The sequence below is a fragment of the Neophocaena asiaeorientalis genome, unplaced genomic scaffold, assembly GCF_003031525.2.
Source record: "Neophocaena asiaeorientalis asiaeorientalis breed wild unplaced genomic scaffold, Neophocaena_asiaeorientalis_V1.1 scaffold150, whole genome shotgun sequence".
In the NCBI taxonomy this organism is placed as follows: domain Eukaryota; kingdom Metazoa; phylum Chordata; class Mammalia; order Artiodactyla; family Phocoenidae; genus Neophocaena; species Neophocaena asiaeorientalis.
Genome location: NW_020176571.1, coordinates 216,384 through 233,316, shown reverse-complemented (window position 1 = coordinate 233,316; position 16,933 = coordinate 216,384). Strand labels below are relative to the sequence as shown.

The 16,933-nt window shown below is 50.2% G+C and overlaps 1 protein-coding gene across 1 annotated transcript in view; it reads right to left on the bottom strand.

Annotated features, from left to right (window-relative positions):
• The window catches only part of MICAL3 (microtubule associated monooxygenase, calponin and LIM domain containing 3), a 154,090-nt gene that overhangs the window by 99,497 nt on the left and 37,660 nt on the right, over positions 1-16,933 (bottom strand). The window contains 1 exon segment of the mRNA XM_024733153.1: positions 907-1,245. Coding sequence (XP_024588921.1) covers positions 907-1,170 — 264 coding nt within the window. The 5' untranslated portion in view covers positions 1,171-1,245.

Here is a 16,933-nt window from a genome sequence, read left to right as displayed (position 1 = left end):
TATATATATGTATGTATACGTATGTGTGTGTGTATATATATATATGTGTGTATATATATATATAAAACTCTAGAGTGCACTTGAATTACTTGCATTTTGTGGATGAATATCTACCCAAATGCAAACCAACACAGGGCAAGTTAAGGCTCTCGAAAGGACAGTAACAACAGTCACAAAGTCATCTGCAACTTCATTTCCCTGCTAGCTTTTCCAAACTTCTCACAGAAAGTGCTCTTACTAAGGAGGAGAGCAGGAATGTATTACCTTTCTCCTCTCCCCACGCCTCCCCCTGCACAGGTGACTGGGCATCTCGGGTCTTTGCCCAGGCCTAACCGTTTCATGGAAACTCTATTTCTCTAGATTGTGAAGAAAGCAAAAGAAATACTTTGGTTTACAAAGCCCTTGCTTATCAAGATAGACCTCTGGAAAATGGATGAAAGGAGGTCTGAAGCCTGTGGGAAAAAAATCCCCAAGTTGGCAAATACTCTACACCTTACCAGAGGCTGAGTCTGGAACAATGACTTTGCCAAGCGCCAGGCTGCCACAGTCAGACAGGACACTGATAGGGCCTGGCTACCTCTTTGTTCAGAGGCCTGCATCCTCCTAACAGTCTGAGATCCAACTAGAGCCTCAGCAAAATCAAACAACTCCTATGGTGTTTGACTGCAGGGTTGTTCTCAGTAGCTGAAACCCTGAATGTTCCTGTGTGAATCCACGAGATAAAAATGGGGCACACAGAACAGTCGAATGAACGAACACAGGTAGCGGATCCACAGAGTTCTGCCGCAGTGTGAGCTTGACGGCCTCCCTAGGCTGTGGCCTCACCAGGCTACCTCCACCCAATGCTCTCTCCTTCTCCAGCTGAGTCCCTGGGTCAGTGCCCAGGGCCTGGGCGGCTGCCCCTACCTTAGTGTTAGTGCACGCCTTTCCCTTCTTGTAGTCTTTGTGGCTGCCCCGCTTGTCCAGCTTTGCCCAGAGGGCCTTGGCTCTCCAGTAGTTGAGCTTGGACTTGAGCTTGTGGTAAAAGGAGCGGTGGTCCTTAGGCTTCAGTTCCAGGTGGTCGCAGAGCTCTTGGAAGGCCTTGAGTGTCCCCTTGCAAGTGGTGGCCTGCACGAACCGGTCAAAGAGGATGTGAGCCCGATTCGTCGCCTCGTTCTTACGCTCCTCCATGTCTCCCCACTCTCAAGCCCCTGACAAATGGGGCGGTGGGGGGGCTGTCGATCCACCTGACGCCGTCACGTTAATCTAATAAAGAAAGAAAGAGGAACGGTTAGCAAATCCAAAGCTGCATCTAGAAACGTTTTCTAGGAGACATAGCTTTTCAGAGTGCACTTCCTAAGTGTTGCAGGCACTTGTTACACAAGCGTGATAAGCTGCCCATCCTCTAGACTCCAGGCACCGTCTGGAGAGAAATGAGGGCATTTCTCTCTGCCTCTCACCGCGGGCAGAGAAATGAGGAAGACTGCGGTTGCTTTCAAGGATCTTACAGTTTAGTGGGTGAACAGAAGCTTAGATGTGCCCTACTAAGTGTCAGAGAGAGAGAGGCTCAAGGGATGTGGAAACGCAGGGGAAGAGCACCTATGTCATGGGGGAGGGATCCTCATCCAGGATGAGCCTCTGAGGGATGACATCTGAGGGTTTCAGGATGAATTAGTGTCAACCAGGCAGGGAGGAAGCACAGGACGTGGAAAAGGAAGTAAACTGGAAGGCTTGCAAGGGACTCTTACAGATGAAAGGGTCAGGGATGTTTCCCGTGGAGTGAGTGGTGAGCCCAGGCTGAGGGATTACAAACAGAAGCCCTCATCTGTGGCGGGTTCCCTGTTACAGCTGAGCTGCCTTAGTGGAGGGGCTCACTAGGCAGTCGGCTGAGTCGGCTCGGGGGCACAGCACACAGGTGGTAGCTGACCTGTGAAGGCTGGTCAGATCACACGGGGGAGCCCTGGGCTCTGGCGGAGATCTGGACTCAGCGAGGGAGGAGCTGGCAGCCAAGGACGAGCGTGCTCTGAAGAGCTTCCGAGGCACAGTGGAGAGGTCTGAGAGCAGAGCCAAGGTTGGCGTGTAGGGACCGAAGTCCTGCCATGTGGACGGCATGTGGCAGGTAGGATTTTACAGTCATTCCATTTTGCCCACAAAGAAACCTGACAGCAGTAATGATGCCGTCTATACCTCCCACTTATCAAAAACCTCCAGCACCTACCCGCCTACGTTTGCTGGGAGAAGCTTCAAGAAGGGAGGGGCCCCGCAAGCACTCCTTCACCCACTCCCTGCCTTGGGTCTGTACCACACTTACTTGTCATCACTGCGGAGAACTGCTGCTGGGGGCGGGAGGCAAAGGGCCAGAGGCTGGAACAGGGCAAGCAGAGAAGCAGGGCAGGGCAACAAGACGAGCAGCACCTCGGCCCTGGGTCCACATGTGCCGGGCCTGGGCTGCCCCACTCGGCCTCGGTTCTCCCTCACGTGAGGTGAGAGTGGATGCCCCGAGTTCAGTGTGGGAAAACCCTCCCAGCCACAGGACTCAGGCCCAGGGCTCCAGGCGACTTCCCACCGGGTGACAAACAGGGCTGAGCCCGAGCTCTGCTTTAAAGAGGACCTGCTCGTGGAGATGGCAGGGGATGGAGGAAGGGAGCTGCTGACCCACTGTGTTGGGGGGAGGAGGGGTGGAAGTGAGGAGTGACCTGCTATTTAGTGAACCAGCCCAGGGCAAAGGGAGCCACCAAACTATGTGCTGATGAGACCCTCTGCTTGCCGCCCCAGGCCTGGAAGAGCCCCACGTCCCGTCCTGAAGCTCTTACAGGCGGGAGAAGCCCCCTTGGGAAGCAGGAATAAGATTCTGCTTCTTTCCACACTTCACCATGTATTATAAGGCTGATCGAACCAACTGGAGGTGTGGGTGGTTTCCTGAGAGAAGGCAGTACCTAAATAAGAGGAACTGCCACTTTCCTCTTGTGTTTTCTGTGTCAACAGACACAGCACTTGTTCTGCAGAGGCCGAGGTGAAGATGGTCATTCTTTACCTGAAACACACTGACCTGGCTTCTCATCTCAAATACCTCACTAACTCAACAACCCCTCCTATGCACACTGCTAAACAACAGCTTGTCCCAATAGCCATGTGGCCAAGAGTCCACCAAGAAATGGAACTAACCTTCAGTTTCCCCTAAATAGAAGTTTATTCTAGGTAGTGCTAAGCAGCAAGATATTTTAAAGTTTCTGAAAAGAGCCCATTCTTCTTCTTACAAGTCAATGCTCATCTTAGAAACTGCAGGTAGTCAGAAGACGGCTTTTAAGTGGCAGAGAAAACCAGACATGCTCATCCAGAAGCAGAAGAAAGGGTAATAACCCACGACTAGAAACAAGGGTCCCGGGTGTTGCCCGTCGGGGCCTCTGCAGCTTTATTTGCTTTGCTCATGCAGCCAACGCTCCTGCCCGTGCGTGCCCCATGTGTGTGCACAGCTCTCTCGAACCCCACCAGAGTCACAGTGTTTAGAGAGCTTTGAACACACCGGCTCTGATCTCTCTGCCTCTCGTCAAGAAAGAAAATGATTTTTCTTTGTTCCTGAACAGCAGCAGCCACCTTCCACGCCCTGCCAGGATCTGGAGCCCGAGGTACCACCGTGTTCTAGCTGACACCGACACGCTCAAGATCCTGCGACATGCATTTCTAAAGGCCTTTCCCGTCTCACCCCACCCTAAAAGAGTCTCGGCATTTATTTTCAAAGAAGAATTCTGACGTGTGGGCTAACACCCCCTTGGTTGGCTGTGGCCCACCCTGTTTGAAACAAACATTTACTTCCAAAGAGCTGAGCACTTGCTCAAATCAAACCTCACCACAGATGAACACCTTCATTAATAACTGGCCCCCAATCCTTCTGCTGATGCAAAACACTTTCAAATGAACAGGTTCCAGCCACTCCCGGACAGCTGCAGAGAGCCTGCTTGCAAGAGGCAGACAGGGAGTAAGTGCCCAGTGTAAGAGAGTTCCACCTGCAGGTCACTAATGACAACAGATAAGTAGAGGGAAGCTGGTTCCTGGAACAATGTGACAGGCACCCGAGGTAAGACTACACAAGACCAATTCCCTTGGGCTGCCTCAGCTTTCCCCCTCTGTGAGCCAAGTGGCCGTAGCAGAAGACACTCCAGTGTCTGTTCTGCAGCTCTGCTGGCGGGACAGCCTCGTGCAGCCTGGGGACTACCCGGCACTGGGTTCACGCTAAGAGCAGCTGAGCAGACGGCAGAAGGACCACTCCCGCCATCGCCCTCATGCTTTCATTCCTGAACGTCAAACCCAGGTCGTGCTCCTCCGGGCCTCTCCTGGACCACCCCCATGTGCTGTACGTCCCACTAGCCAGGGAAAATCAACAGTCATAAACGCAGGAGCCTACATACCAGGAAACCTGGCCAGAAGGTGCCAGAAATCCTGAGGACTGAAAAGTCAAGGTGTGGAAGGAAGGGACGAGGGAAGTGAGGAGCCTGAGGAGAGACGAGGAAGAGGTGGGGCCCGCTCTCCGCACGTCAGTGCGATCTCTGCCACCAGCAATGGCCTGCGAGTTCCATCCCACAGCAGCTGACTGCTGACTCAGAAGCACGCTCCTTGGCTGTGGAGGAAAGTGCTAGAGAGACAGCCTATGAAGTGCATCAGGAACAGAGTTTATGTTTCTATTTATAAGAGTAAAACGTTGTCACTGACTCATGGCTGGTTTGAGAACACTCAGTCTCTAGCTCTTAGAATAGATGGGTGGTTATTTGAGGGGTGGGGGAGAAAAATTAAAGAGAATCAAAACAACAAAATAAGAATTATACTTCAAGAGTAAGAAATCAGAGCCAAGTTTGGTTAATTTTCTCCCTAGCCACTGCACCACTAATATTCTGGCACATGTGCAAATCTGACTCTTACAAAGGATCTATGAAATGCTCCTTTCCTAGCCCATGCAGTCAGAGGCGTGACTTGTCTAAACAGACCTTAGAAGGAAGGCAGATAGGAAGACATGTTTTACAATGTCATTAGGAGGAAAATTAGATGACAAATGCACTTCAGATTACAGAGATTCCTTCATGTTTTACAGAAACAAGGACCAAAGTAGCCAAATGCCTTGAGTTCTTGGTCAGTCTTTCTGCAAACGGGCCACTCTGGCCACCACCGTCTGTGGATGGGGACACTGAGTCCCTGGCCTGGGGCATCTGACTGAATCAGACTGCCTGGGAATGAAACTCCTCGCCGCCCCAACTGCTTCCCAGCTCCTGTCCCAAAGGCCTCTCATCTCTCATGGCCCCAAGATAAGGCTCTCTAGGTCCCAAGGAAGCAAGCTCAAAATACAAGAAGGAAAGCAGTCCTTCTCACAATTCTTGTTGCTGCCTTTGTTCTATCCTCAGTTCTTCTCTGACTTTCCAGCCTATTTAGCATCAGATGGACACTCGGCAGGATGCTGAGGACATCGGAAACCAGCCCCCGTGCCCCTCCCCATTCCATGGATCTGCTCTTTAGTCCCACGCCCCGGTCCTCATCCACGCCTGCGATTCCGCAAGTGCATGACTGGAATGGCTCTCTCCTCCACCACCTCAAGGCTTCATCAGGGCAGGGACCGGATCTCTGCAGCTTCAGCCTGGCCTGCAGTAGGAACACTCTAGTTTCTGTGGAGTTGACAAGGGAAAAGAATCCCTAGTGGGAGTCTGTCTGGAGGTCCCTGCGTGGCTGGGGGAGGTGGAGGAGAAGCGGGGGGATGTTACAGAGGAGAGTTCTATCTAATGTGCCACCAAAATGGAGTGTCTAAGAACACAGTCAGCCTGGGCAGGGAAGAGCAACTATCAAGAATGCAGTGCTTTTGTTATGGATTCTCACACTGCCTTATTCTAGGAGGTGGAACGGCCCTCTCTAGAGGAGTCTGAGAGGAGCCTGGACCATGACCTCTGGGTTCTCTTCCAAGTCTCCAATTCTGAAAGACGCTAACCCCTAATGTTGTATCTTCTCAAAACTTTTTATTTTACTTTCTTTGATAGCAACCTATTTCTTCAGGAAAAACACCTACACAATTGACCAAGGAGTCAGAAATGACCTCTGCCCATAGAGAACAAACTTGTGGTTGCCGAGGGGAAGAGGGAAAAGGATGGACTGGGAGTTTGGGGTTGGCAGATGCAAACTATTACATTTAGAATGGATAAACAACAAGGTCCTAACGTATAGCACAGGGAACTATACTCAATATCCTGTGATAAACCATAATGGAAAAGAACATTAAAAAAAAGAATGTATATATGTATATAACTGAGTCACTTTGCTGTACAGCAGAGATTGACACACTGTAAATCAACTATACTTCAATAAAAAATTTTAAAAATATATATAAATGGGATCATTAAAAAGATAAAATATTGAAGGGTCAGAAAAATAAAATATATCTAAAACATAACTTTAAAAAAAGAAAAGAAATGACATCTGCCTTTGTCACCCCAAGCAAACACTAACAAGTCCAAGTCAGAGCCGAACACCAGTAAACATAATGGCTGATGCCGATGCAAATGCCAGTGTCTGTCCCAAATAACCTGGGAAAACAAAGAGTCAAAAAGAGCAATGCCCCTGCCCCAGTGTCTCAGGAAGAGCATCTTCACCTGCAAAGTGTAGGTAACGTGCAATGAATCACAGGGTTTTGCAGGAACTGAGGTAATGAATGCAAAATGTTTAGCAGTGCCAGGTGCACAGCAAGACCCAGTAAATGGCAGGAGTGTTGTTATTATCTAGTAGTTTATAATCCCATCAACAAAAGGTTATACTCAGCTAAATAAGTGGCTACTCATATAACAGAATGAGAGAACTCAGACAGCTCTGTCTTCTGAAAGAAAGAAAAATGTTGTAAAACTTCCTTTGTCCCTCCCTCACTCTTCACCCTCCCCACTCCACTTGTCCCAGAAGGTGTGACAATGGCATTGGGCAGGAGGGGCTAAAGGATAACACCCAAGTGGGCAAGTTCCTGCCAAACTCAGATGTTCAAACAAGAAAGATACAAGGACTGTCAGTGACAGTGAAAACAGCCAACACTGAATACTTATTGGCGGTCAGATCCACACCGCATCTCCACCGTCACCACAATCTACCACCTGCATTTTGCAGGTGGAAAACTGCTGCTTAAAGATGTTTAAACGTCACACATCAGGAACACGGTGCAGCCAGGTTTTGTATCCAGAGCCCAAGGCCCGAGCCATTCGAAGGAAGAACCACCTGAGAACACAGCTTGAGAAACAAGAGCTCATCAGAACGACGTCCCCGGTCCAGAACCTCCAGGAAGAGCGCTCCGGGTGAACTTCGCAAGGACACACAATACAAGATTCTTTTTCTTCTCACAATTCATCGCTGTATGGGCTCCTCTGAAATGGAGTCCTTTCTCAAATGGAGGTCAGGGCACTCTGGGGTCACAGTGACCCTCTGAGTGGCAGCTGAAAGGCTGAGCGCTCCCCAGCCTGCATCCCTCAGCAGCTCTCGCACCTGAGCCATCTTCAGCACCTCTCAGGAGGTGATCACAAAGCATTTCTGAATCACCCAATGCTACTCCACTTGCTGCAGGAACTCAGGGCAGGACAGGAGGTGAATCTCAACCTACTCACTACCAAAGGTCCAGAGCTGAGGGACAGAGACCAAAAGACCAACCCCTTCCTGCCCACAAGTCTGAGAGCCTTGTTATGATCCAGGCTGCCAGGGCAAGGAAAGGGCCTCTGGTTGGGGAGAGAGGCTCACTGAGGTTGTGGGAAAGCGCAACCAAAAGCTGTTTTCTGCACAAGGGCAGGCCCCAATCCACGTATCTTGGTGCTGTGTACCCAGTTCCCGGCACACAGTAGGTGCTCAGTGAGGTTCTGCTGACTAGAGGACTGACTACCCAGCCACCTGCACTTGTGCAGAGTTGGGAAGTGGTCTGCCTGGCAGTCGTGCAGGGTGACCTCAAGGGCCACTGCTGGACAGGGGCTCAGAGAACACCAAAGCTGCGGCAGCCCAACGGGATACCGATACTCCCACAAGGACAGCTGTGGAGCTGTAGGGAAACACCTCCAGTATCTCCTGCTCCCGGGGGCAGACCCTGCAGCAAAAGCTTTGTAAACATGTGAACTGCTGGCAAGAGGTTAACGTGGCACCGAATCGGGGGTTTTTCAGTCGTCTGGTCTGCCTACTACCAACTGCCATGAATCACAAAATATAAGATGGTCAAGATACAAAGGACCACCCAGTGTGACCAGCCACCCCACACCTGCATCTTCTGTGTACCGACCACAACACACAAACAGCTGCACTGACAGGCGGCTTTCTACCTTGTGAAGCAGTCTTCACCATCTTTGAGCAGCTTGAAATGTTAATTTCCCAAGGACACAATTTCTAGGTAGAAGACCTCATAGTTTTTACTCCATGGTCCAAAATTTCCCCTTGGAAGTATCCAGAACAAAATTAGTTCCTCTTTTACAGGCCAGCCGTCCAAACATCTGCTATCTTCACGTCCTCCTCAGTTCCTTCAACCATTTCTCTTTTGACGTGGCTTTCAGTTTCTTCACCTCAGCATTCTTCCATAAGCTCCTACGACCATGTCAATACCCATCTCATCTGCCCTCCTTCCGTGACGATGAACATGCCCACGTGAAGCAACCCATGTGCACCGATCCCACCCCCCTTACTCAAGCACACACACTGCCTCCTGCACTGGTCCTCTCCTCCTGTATCAGTCCCTCCCCCAAACAACTATTCCCACTGACGTAGGCTCTCATCTTTAAAAACCCTGCCCCGTCCCCATCTCCTCTGACCAGTGTACCCCACTCCCCAGGAGAACTGTCTGTGCTGTGCTCGTGACTTCCTCTCCCACTGTCCCTGAACCTACAACTGTCCCTGAACCTACAACAATGAGGCTTCATTCCCACTGCTCCGCATAAACATCTCATCAAGGACACAGTGACTGCCACACTGTCAAATCCAACGGCCAATCCTCAAGCCTAGTTTCCTCCACCAGCCCAGAGCTCGAGTCACAGCCCACCACGCCTCTCCTCGGCCCTGGGACACCACCCTCCTGGTTCTCCTCTGGGCTCTACAGATACTTTCCTGTGTCCTTTACCGGTCTCTCACATATCCCCACCCTTTGCATGTTGAAATGGTCACGGGGTCACTCAGTCTTTGGGTCTCTTCTCAATCTACATCCACTCCCTGAACATCAGTGGCTTCCTAACTTTTTAAACCGTACACACAGTTCTCTCTCTATATAGTTTATGCAAATGTAATTTTTCTTAACAATAAAGCTATTTTTCATTTCAATCAATCAAAATCTTGTAGCTTTTAGACTCTATTGCTCAAGACTGCACGTAAGCAACTTAAATGCAAATTACATTGGTAGCGCTTAGGGGAAGCAGACTGTGTACTTTGCTTTTGCTCTCCACTTCTATTTGATATTTTTATTAGTTATCTGTTTTATACATATTAGTGTAAATATGTCAATCCCAATCTCCCAATTCATCCCATCACCACCACCCACCCCCATAAATGTAATTTTTGAAAAATGTCACAAGTTACCTTTACTACTGAAATATTCTGACGTTTTCTGTTCTCTCATTCTTTAAAGTTGCTGGTCCCCACTATATTGCTTTCATGACCCATTAATGAGACATAACTCACTTTGAAAAACTCTGCCCTCCGTGTCCCCCAGTACCATGGCCTTAAGTGTCCATTTTACACGGACATCGTCACTGGTGCACGAATCTATATTCTCTCCTCTGAACCTGTAAAACCAACTGCTTATTTGACATTTCTACTTGGAAATTTGACAAGCATCTCAAACTTAATATGCACACAACCTTGATTCCCATTCCTATCCCCAGCCTGCTTCTTCCTTAGTATTTTCTGCATCTCAGCAAATGACACCAACATCCAGCCAGCTGCTCAAGCTAAAACCCTTAGAATTATGCTAATTTCTGTCACATCCCATAGTCAGTTCTTCAGTATCTTCTGTCTGTTCCATCTTCAAAGTACAGCCCAATCCAACCACTCTCCACCATCTCGTCCCCCACCCTCATCAAAGTCATGTCATCCCTCCCTTGGGTTCCTCCAGAGCCCCTCCCTGCTGCCACCGTCCCAGTCCCACCTCCCCCGAATGTGTTCCAATAGCAGCCTGAGCATTCACTCAATGTTGGTCCAATCAGGTTACACCTCTGCTCTACGGCTCCACGGCTTCCCAGCTCAGAGTTAAATCCAAAGTCCTCACAATGGCCTCTGAGGCCCAGAGTGACCTACCGCACTCCCGTCCCCTATGCTCTTTAGGCTCTAGCCAGACTGGCCTCCTTCTTGTTCACCAAGTACCCCCAGCAGCGGCCACCCAGGTCTCTGCATGCCCGGTCTCCCTGCTGATGCTCTCCACCAGATGGCCACACGGCTTTCATTTGTTTGTTTTTTATTTATTTATTTTTGGCTGTGTTGGGTCTTTGTTGCTGTGCACCGGCTTTATCTAGTTGTGGCGGGCGGAGGCTACTCTTTGTTGCAGTATGTGGCTTTTTGGCTGTGTTGGGTCTTTGTTGCTGTGCACCGGCTTTATCTAGTTGTGGTGGGCGGAGGCTACTCTTTGTTGCAGTACGTGGCCTTCTCACTGCAGTGGCTTCTCCTGTTGAGGTTCTCTTTAACCCCCTCACCTTGCTTCATTTTTCCTGTGGCATTTGTTATGACCTGACATAGTGTATGTGTATTGTCCATCTTCTCCAGCAGAATGTAAGCCCCAACTATAAAGAAAAGAGCTCAACTGGAATGTGCCCCTCACTGCCGACACCACCGCACAGAACCACCTGCAAATCTTTATCACTAATGTGCTGCTTCTAAAATCTACCCCCATATTTACGCGCTTTGCTTTCAAGACCCACTGGGACCTTTCAACTGTCTTTACTAAAACTCATCTTGTTTGATTCAGCCAGAGTCATGGATGCAGTTCCCATCTTAGCATTAAAACAAACATTTTTACCATGGCCTACAAGGCCCTAGAACAGTGTTTCACAAAATTTTGGTCTTAGGACTCATACTTTATACTCTTAAAAATATTGAGAACCCAAAGATCTATCAATACTTACTGCATGTGAAGTTAAAACTGAGAAAAATTTCAATATTAATTCAGTTTAAAACAATCCATTACACAGTAATTAACATTTTTTCCATAAAATATTTTCCAAAACAAAAATGTAGTGATTAGAGTGATAATGTTTTTACATTGTTGCAAATCTCCTCAATGTCTGGCTTATTTAAGACAGCTGGATTCCCACGTCTGCTTCCTGCACTCCATCTGCTGCAGTATCACGTATCACGCAGCCTCTAGAAAACTCCACCGTACACTCGTGAGCAGAAAAGAGGGGAAAAGGCAAGTATTTCCAGCTTAGTATCACTGTGAAAATAGTGTTAAGCTCACAGACCCCCCCTGAAAAGGTGTCAGGGAGCCCCTATGAGACCCACACCCCATGCCCTTACCTCTCTCACCTCCTGCTACTGCGGCCCCCTTACTCATCCCCTCCGTCACACCAGCTTCCTTCCTGCCCCGCGGACAGACTCTCCCCTCAGCCTGGGCACTCGCTGCTCCTATGTCTGAAATACTCTCCCCCAGATCCAGTCACATATTCAAAAAATACTACCAAGCATCTGTTGTGTGCCAAGCACTCTTCTTTTTCCTTTTTTTAAATACATTTATTTTATTTATTTTTGGCAGCGTTGGGTCTTCGTTGCTGTGCGTGGGCTTTCTCTAGTTGTGGCAAGCAGGGGCTACTCTTCGTTGCAGTGCGTGGGCTTCTCATTGCGGTGGCTTCTCTTGTTGCGGAGCACAGGCTCTAGGCACACGGGCTCAGTAGTTGTGGCTCGCAGGTTCTAGAGCACAGGCTCAGTAGTTGTGGCCCGTGGGCTCTAGAGCGCAGGCTCAGTAGTTGTGGCTCACGGGCTCTAGAGTGCAAGCTCAGTAGTTGTGGTGCACAGGCTCAGCAGTTGTGGCTCATGGACTCTAGAGTACGGGCTCAGTAGTTGTGGCACGTGGGCTCAGTAGTTGTGGCTCACGGGCTCTAGAGTGCAAGCTCAGTAGTTGTGGTGCACAGGCTCAGCAGTTGTGGCTCATGGACTCTAGAGTACGGGCTCAGTAGTTGTGGCACGTGGGCTCAGTAGTTGTGGTTCACGGGCTCTAGAGCACAGGCTCAGTAGTTGTGGCCCGTGGGATCTAGCACGCAGGCTCAGTAGTTGTGTGCCGAGCACTTTTCTAGGCTCTAGAAATAACACAGTGAACAGAGGGAAAACCTGTCCCTGCCTCCCTGGGTGCCCGTCCTCTGAAGGGGCTGACAGGTGTGTGATGCAACCTCACCACCCTTGGCTGTTATTCGAGTGTCACCTCCTCAGTGTGGCCTTCCCTGAGCACACCATTTAAAACTGACCCCCCACCCAGCTTAGCCTCTTGCCCTGTTTTCCCCGAAGCACTCACCACAGTCTGATGTACTATAAATGCCATTTACTGTCTTCCTCTCTAGAATGTGAGTTCTACAAGGACAAGGATTTTTGCCACTTTGCTCCCTGCTGTATCGTCGCACCCAGAATGGGTCCTGACTCAGAGCAGCGCACAACAACTGCCTCTTTTTTTTTGTTGTTGTTGTTTTAATTTATTTTATTTATTTATTTTTGGCTCTGTTGGGTCTCCATTGCTGTATGTGGGCTTTCTCTAATTGTGGTGAGCAGGGGATACTCTTAGTTGTGGTGTGCGGGCTTCTCATTGCAGTGGCTTCTCTTGTTGCGGAGCATGGGCTCTAGGCACGCGGGCTCAGCAGTTACAGCACGTGGGCTCAGTAGTTGTGGCTCGCGGGCTCTAGAGCTCAGGCTCAGCAGTTGTGCACACGGGCTTAGCTGCTCCACGGCATGTGGGATCTTCCTGGACCAGGGCTTGAACCCGTGTCCCCTGCATTGGCAGGCAGATTCTCAACCACTATGCCACCCGGGAAGCCCAACAACTACCTCTTGAATCCATGAACAGATGCGTGACATCAGGGGGTTCAAGCAGAATTCTGTTGGGACGTGAGATGGAAGTCACCAAATGAAAATGGACTGAGAGCCACCAGGTTGAGAGCAGGAACACGCAGAATCCTACAAGGGGACCCGCGCCTTTTCCACGGCCACACCTGCTGTGGACCCTCCCTCTATAGACCCCTCCGGCAGACCCCTGCACCCATGCAGCAGGAGAGGAGAGCCGGACAGGAGCCAAGCCCTGGAGGCAGCTTTGTTTTCACAGCCAAATGGTTTCAGAGTAACAGACCCCATGAAAAGAATCTGGCTGCACAGAAGAAGAGTTTATCAGTGTCACGAAGTGTTACAGGGCAGCTCCCAGTCCACCTCCCCCGGAAGCTAAGGGAAAGACCCATAATCTTTCTATATCCGGGGTGTGTGTGTGTGTTTGTGTTTAAAATCTGTCTCAGAAATCCATGCTGCTGTCGTAAGTTGAGGTGCCTGCAAAGGCAGCGTTTCCTCACTCACGGCTGAAGACAAAGGGGAGCCGCACCGCCCAGCAGCTTCTGACAAGGCTGCCCAGAGATTAAGTGGAGAAGGTGGGCAAACAGAGACAGACAGCTGGACCCTTGAAACACCAGCTTCAGAGGTGGGATAGGGATGGAACTTTTCTGAACAGTAGGAAAAAAAGTCAGCAGCGCAGACTGATGTGGCCACATCAACCTACAGGGTTGGGAGGGGCGTCAGCACCACCCAGGGATTCAGGCCCCGCAAGCCACGCCCACCCCATCCACTCTTAATGCCCCCGTCTGGCAGGAGCAGGGGCCTCACCTTCCCCTTCTCCAGCCCCCACTCACTGTCCTCACCCCTACCCTCCCTGGAGGAAGGTCCTGCCAGTCAGAGGCCCTTTGTTCCCTGAAACCGGCGCCATCTACTGTAGTACATTTCCCCCCTTTTTGGCCATTTTTAAGTGCACAGTTCAGTGGCATTAAGTACATTCGCGTCCTGTGCAACTATCACCACCACCCACCTGTCATACATTTTAAACTTCTTCCTCCCTCCCAGCCTGCATGCTGGGGTCTCTCCCATCTTCCCACACACCTGTGCACCTTTCCAGCTGCCGGCCCCTCCCTCCTGCTTCCTGAGGGCGCCATGTACCCCTTGCTGTCCCCACCGCATGACCTCCTAACTATGCCCCATCACCTTTCCCCTCCCTCTGAATCTGGCTTCTGTCCTCATCACTCCACTGAGGGCGCTGTGAAAGGCTCAGACACTTCAACCCCTATCTCACTTGTTCCCGCTCATTTGCTCTTCCTGGAAACCCTCCTCTCCTTGGCTCTGTCTCCTGCTTCTCAACCACTACTATCCTCAGGCTTCTCAGCTCCCTCAAATGGCTACAACTGTTTCAGCTGCCCCTCTCTTCATAAACTGGACGACCCCTACACTTCTAACTTTGCTGACCTTGCTTCTGCGATCCAAACGCTACTGAAGATCTCCATCCAGACATCCCACAGGTACCTCAAACTGAGGAGTGCACCACAGGACACTTCCGTTCTCTTCCCCAGCTCTCACCTCCTCATGTAGTCAAATGCTGCCACTATCCACCCACCAATGGAAACCGGGGGTCATTTCAGACCCTTCTCGGTGTTAATCTCACAATCCGATCAACCAATAGCAAAGACCTCTTGATTCTAACTCTCTGGGACCTCTTCTTTATAAAGCATCTCCCTACCAGTATCTTGGTGGGAGCACCTGTGATCTCTAGTTGGACCATTACTACAGCCTTTTCATCTTAAGCCCCCTCCAATCCATCCCCCACAGGAGTGCCTGAGCGTTTTTTTTTAAAGAGCAAATGTGATCCCTTGCCTCAAATGTGATCCACTACAGCCTTCCAGTGTTTTTAGGGAATAATCCAAAGCCTCAGCAAGGTTCAAAAGGCCCCAGAGGTCTAGCAGCAGCCTTGCTCCCACTCCTCCACACACAGTCCACTGTCCTCAGTCATCCTCGCAGCCTCCAGGACGCGCCTCAAGTGTGGACACGGTGCTCCCTCGCCCGGCACGGCCTTCCTCCCTGCCCACCACCCCGGCCCCTCTGCGCTCCTTCTCACCTGGGCACATCCCTCCCCCCTTTCCACACTTGCCACTGCTCCGAAATGAAGCCCACGTCTGCCTGCCCATCAGCTCAGGGGGGCACTAGTTAGCAGGAAGAGTCATTCATTTCTGTTCTTGCACTCAGTACACGTGACAGTGGGGAGGAGAAAGAGAAATGAAAGGCTCACGTGGGGGGCTTCCCTGGTGGCAGAGTGGTTGGGAATCCGCCTGCCACTGCAGGGGACACAGGTTCGAACCCTGGTCAGGAAGATCCCACATGCCGCGGAGCAACTAAGCCCGTGTGCCACAGCTACTGAGCCTGCGCTCTAGAGCCCACGAGCCACAACTACTGAGCCCATGAGCCACAACTACTGAGACTGTGTGCCACAACTAAGCCTGCACTCTGGAACCCGCGAGCCACAACTACTGAGCCTGCGCTGTAGAGCCCACGAGCCACAACTACTGAGCCCATGCACCCACAGCCCGTGCTCCGCAACAAGAGAAGCCACCCCAATGAGAAGCCCACGCACCGCAACGAAGAGTAGCCCCTGCTCGCCACAACTAGAGAAAGCCCACGCACAGCAATGAAGACCCAACTCAGCCAAAGAAAAAAGAAAAAAAAGGCTTATGTGGGCCACAGAGTCTAATGTCACAGAATACAGAAAGGAGAAAAAATGTGTGTGAAGATTCATTTGTTACTAACTTGTTATTGATTTAAGGGGTGAGAGAAGGGCAAGGAAGTGGCCAAAGCTGAGTTTCCTAAGGTATCTCTGGACAGTTCTTGATTAAGAAAAGGACTTTTGTTTTCAATTCACATTTCAGGACAATATTTACCTTTTCCAGATACCAAAGGATCACAGGTCACTGGTACAGTGATGTCTAAGCTCCCAAGGGTTAGACAGTCCAAAGGAAAAGGTTCACCAGACGCCCACAGGGTTCTTGGAGATGGAAACAGGGAAGGAAGGAGGAGATAAAGCAAGCATAAGTATGCTTCCTCTGGGAAGACTGGCTGTAAAACAGGAGCAGTAAGATGCAGCTGTCTCAGGAGGATGGCAGCTAATGAAGGAAAAAGATCTCAAATCTCCAACAGGGTTGATGACGAGCCCCTCCACCTCCACCCCACACACCAAGCAAACTGACCAGATCTGCCTTGGCTCCAGGCCACAGAAGAGAGTGCGGCTAGATGGCTCCAAGACCATGATTTTTTTTCAACTATCTTCATGGAGAAAATCTCAGCTGTTTTCTCCAAAGCAGAAATAAACTGAGAAGGCTAATCTTAAACCAGCTCTACAGAACATACTTTCGCTTCCCAATTAGCTTAAGAGGGTATGGGACTTAGGCAAAATTTCCCCAGCAAAACACAGTTTTCTCTGGTTCAAACACTCCTCAAGGCCAGCCCTCTCATTCTGCTGATTCCTACTGAGCTCTGACACCATCGACCATCATTCCCGCAGCTACAGCCCTAATTCCTTCACGAGGGAAAGAGTCCATCTGGTTAGAAATAAAACACTCAGAGAAAGGGAATACAACAAGCTTCATTTCCTTATGCTTAAGGAATACTGCAAATTCCTGAGCTACACTCTGGCAGGCTCTTGAAAGGGCCCAGCCCACAGCCTCTCCTTGCTTACGCCAACCCTGCCCTGGGGAGGATCCCCACCCTGTCCAGGGTGCGCTGTCGGTAAAGCCAAGACTTGAGTTTCTTTTCTCCCAAAGACCAACTGCCGATAACCAACTGCCATGAGACCTATGGGCTCCAAAACTCCAACTACTCTGGGCCCAAAGCCAGCAACCTACCAAAGTTTTTCTACAGAAGACTAATTAATCTTCACTCAATTCAGTGCCAACGAGATTAGGCAGTAAAGTCCTCAAAGCACCTGAAGGGCCTG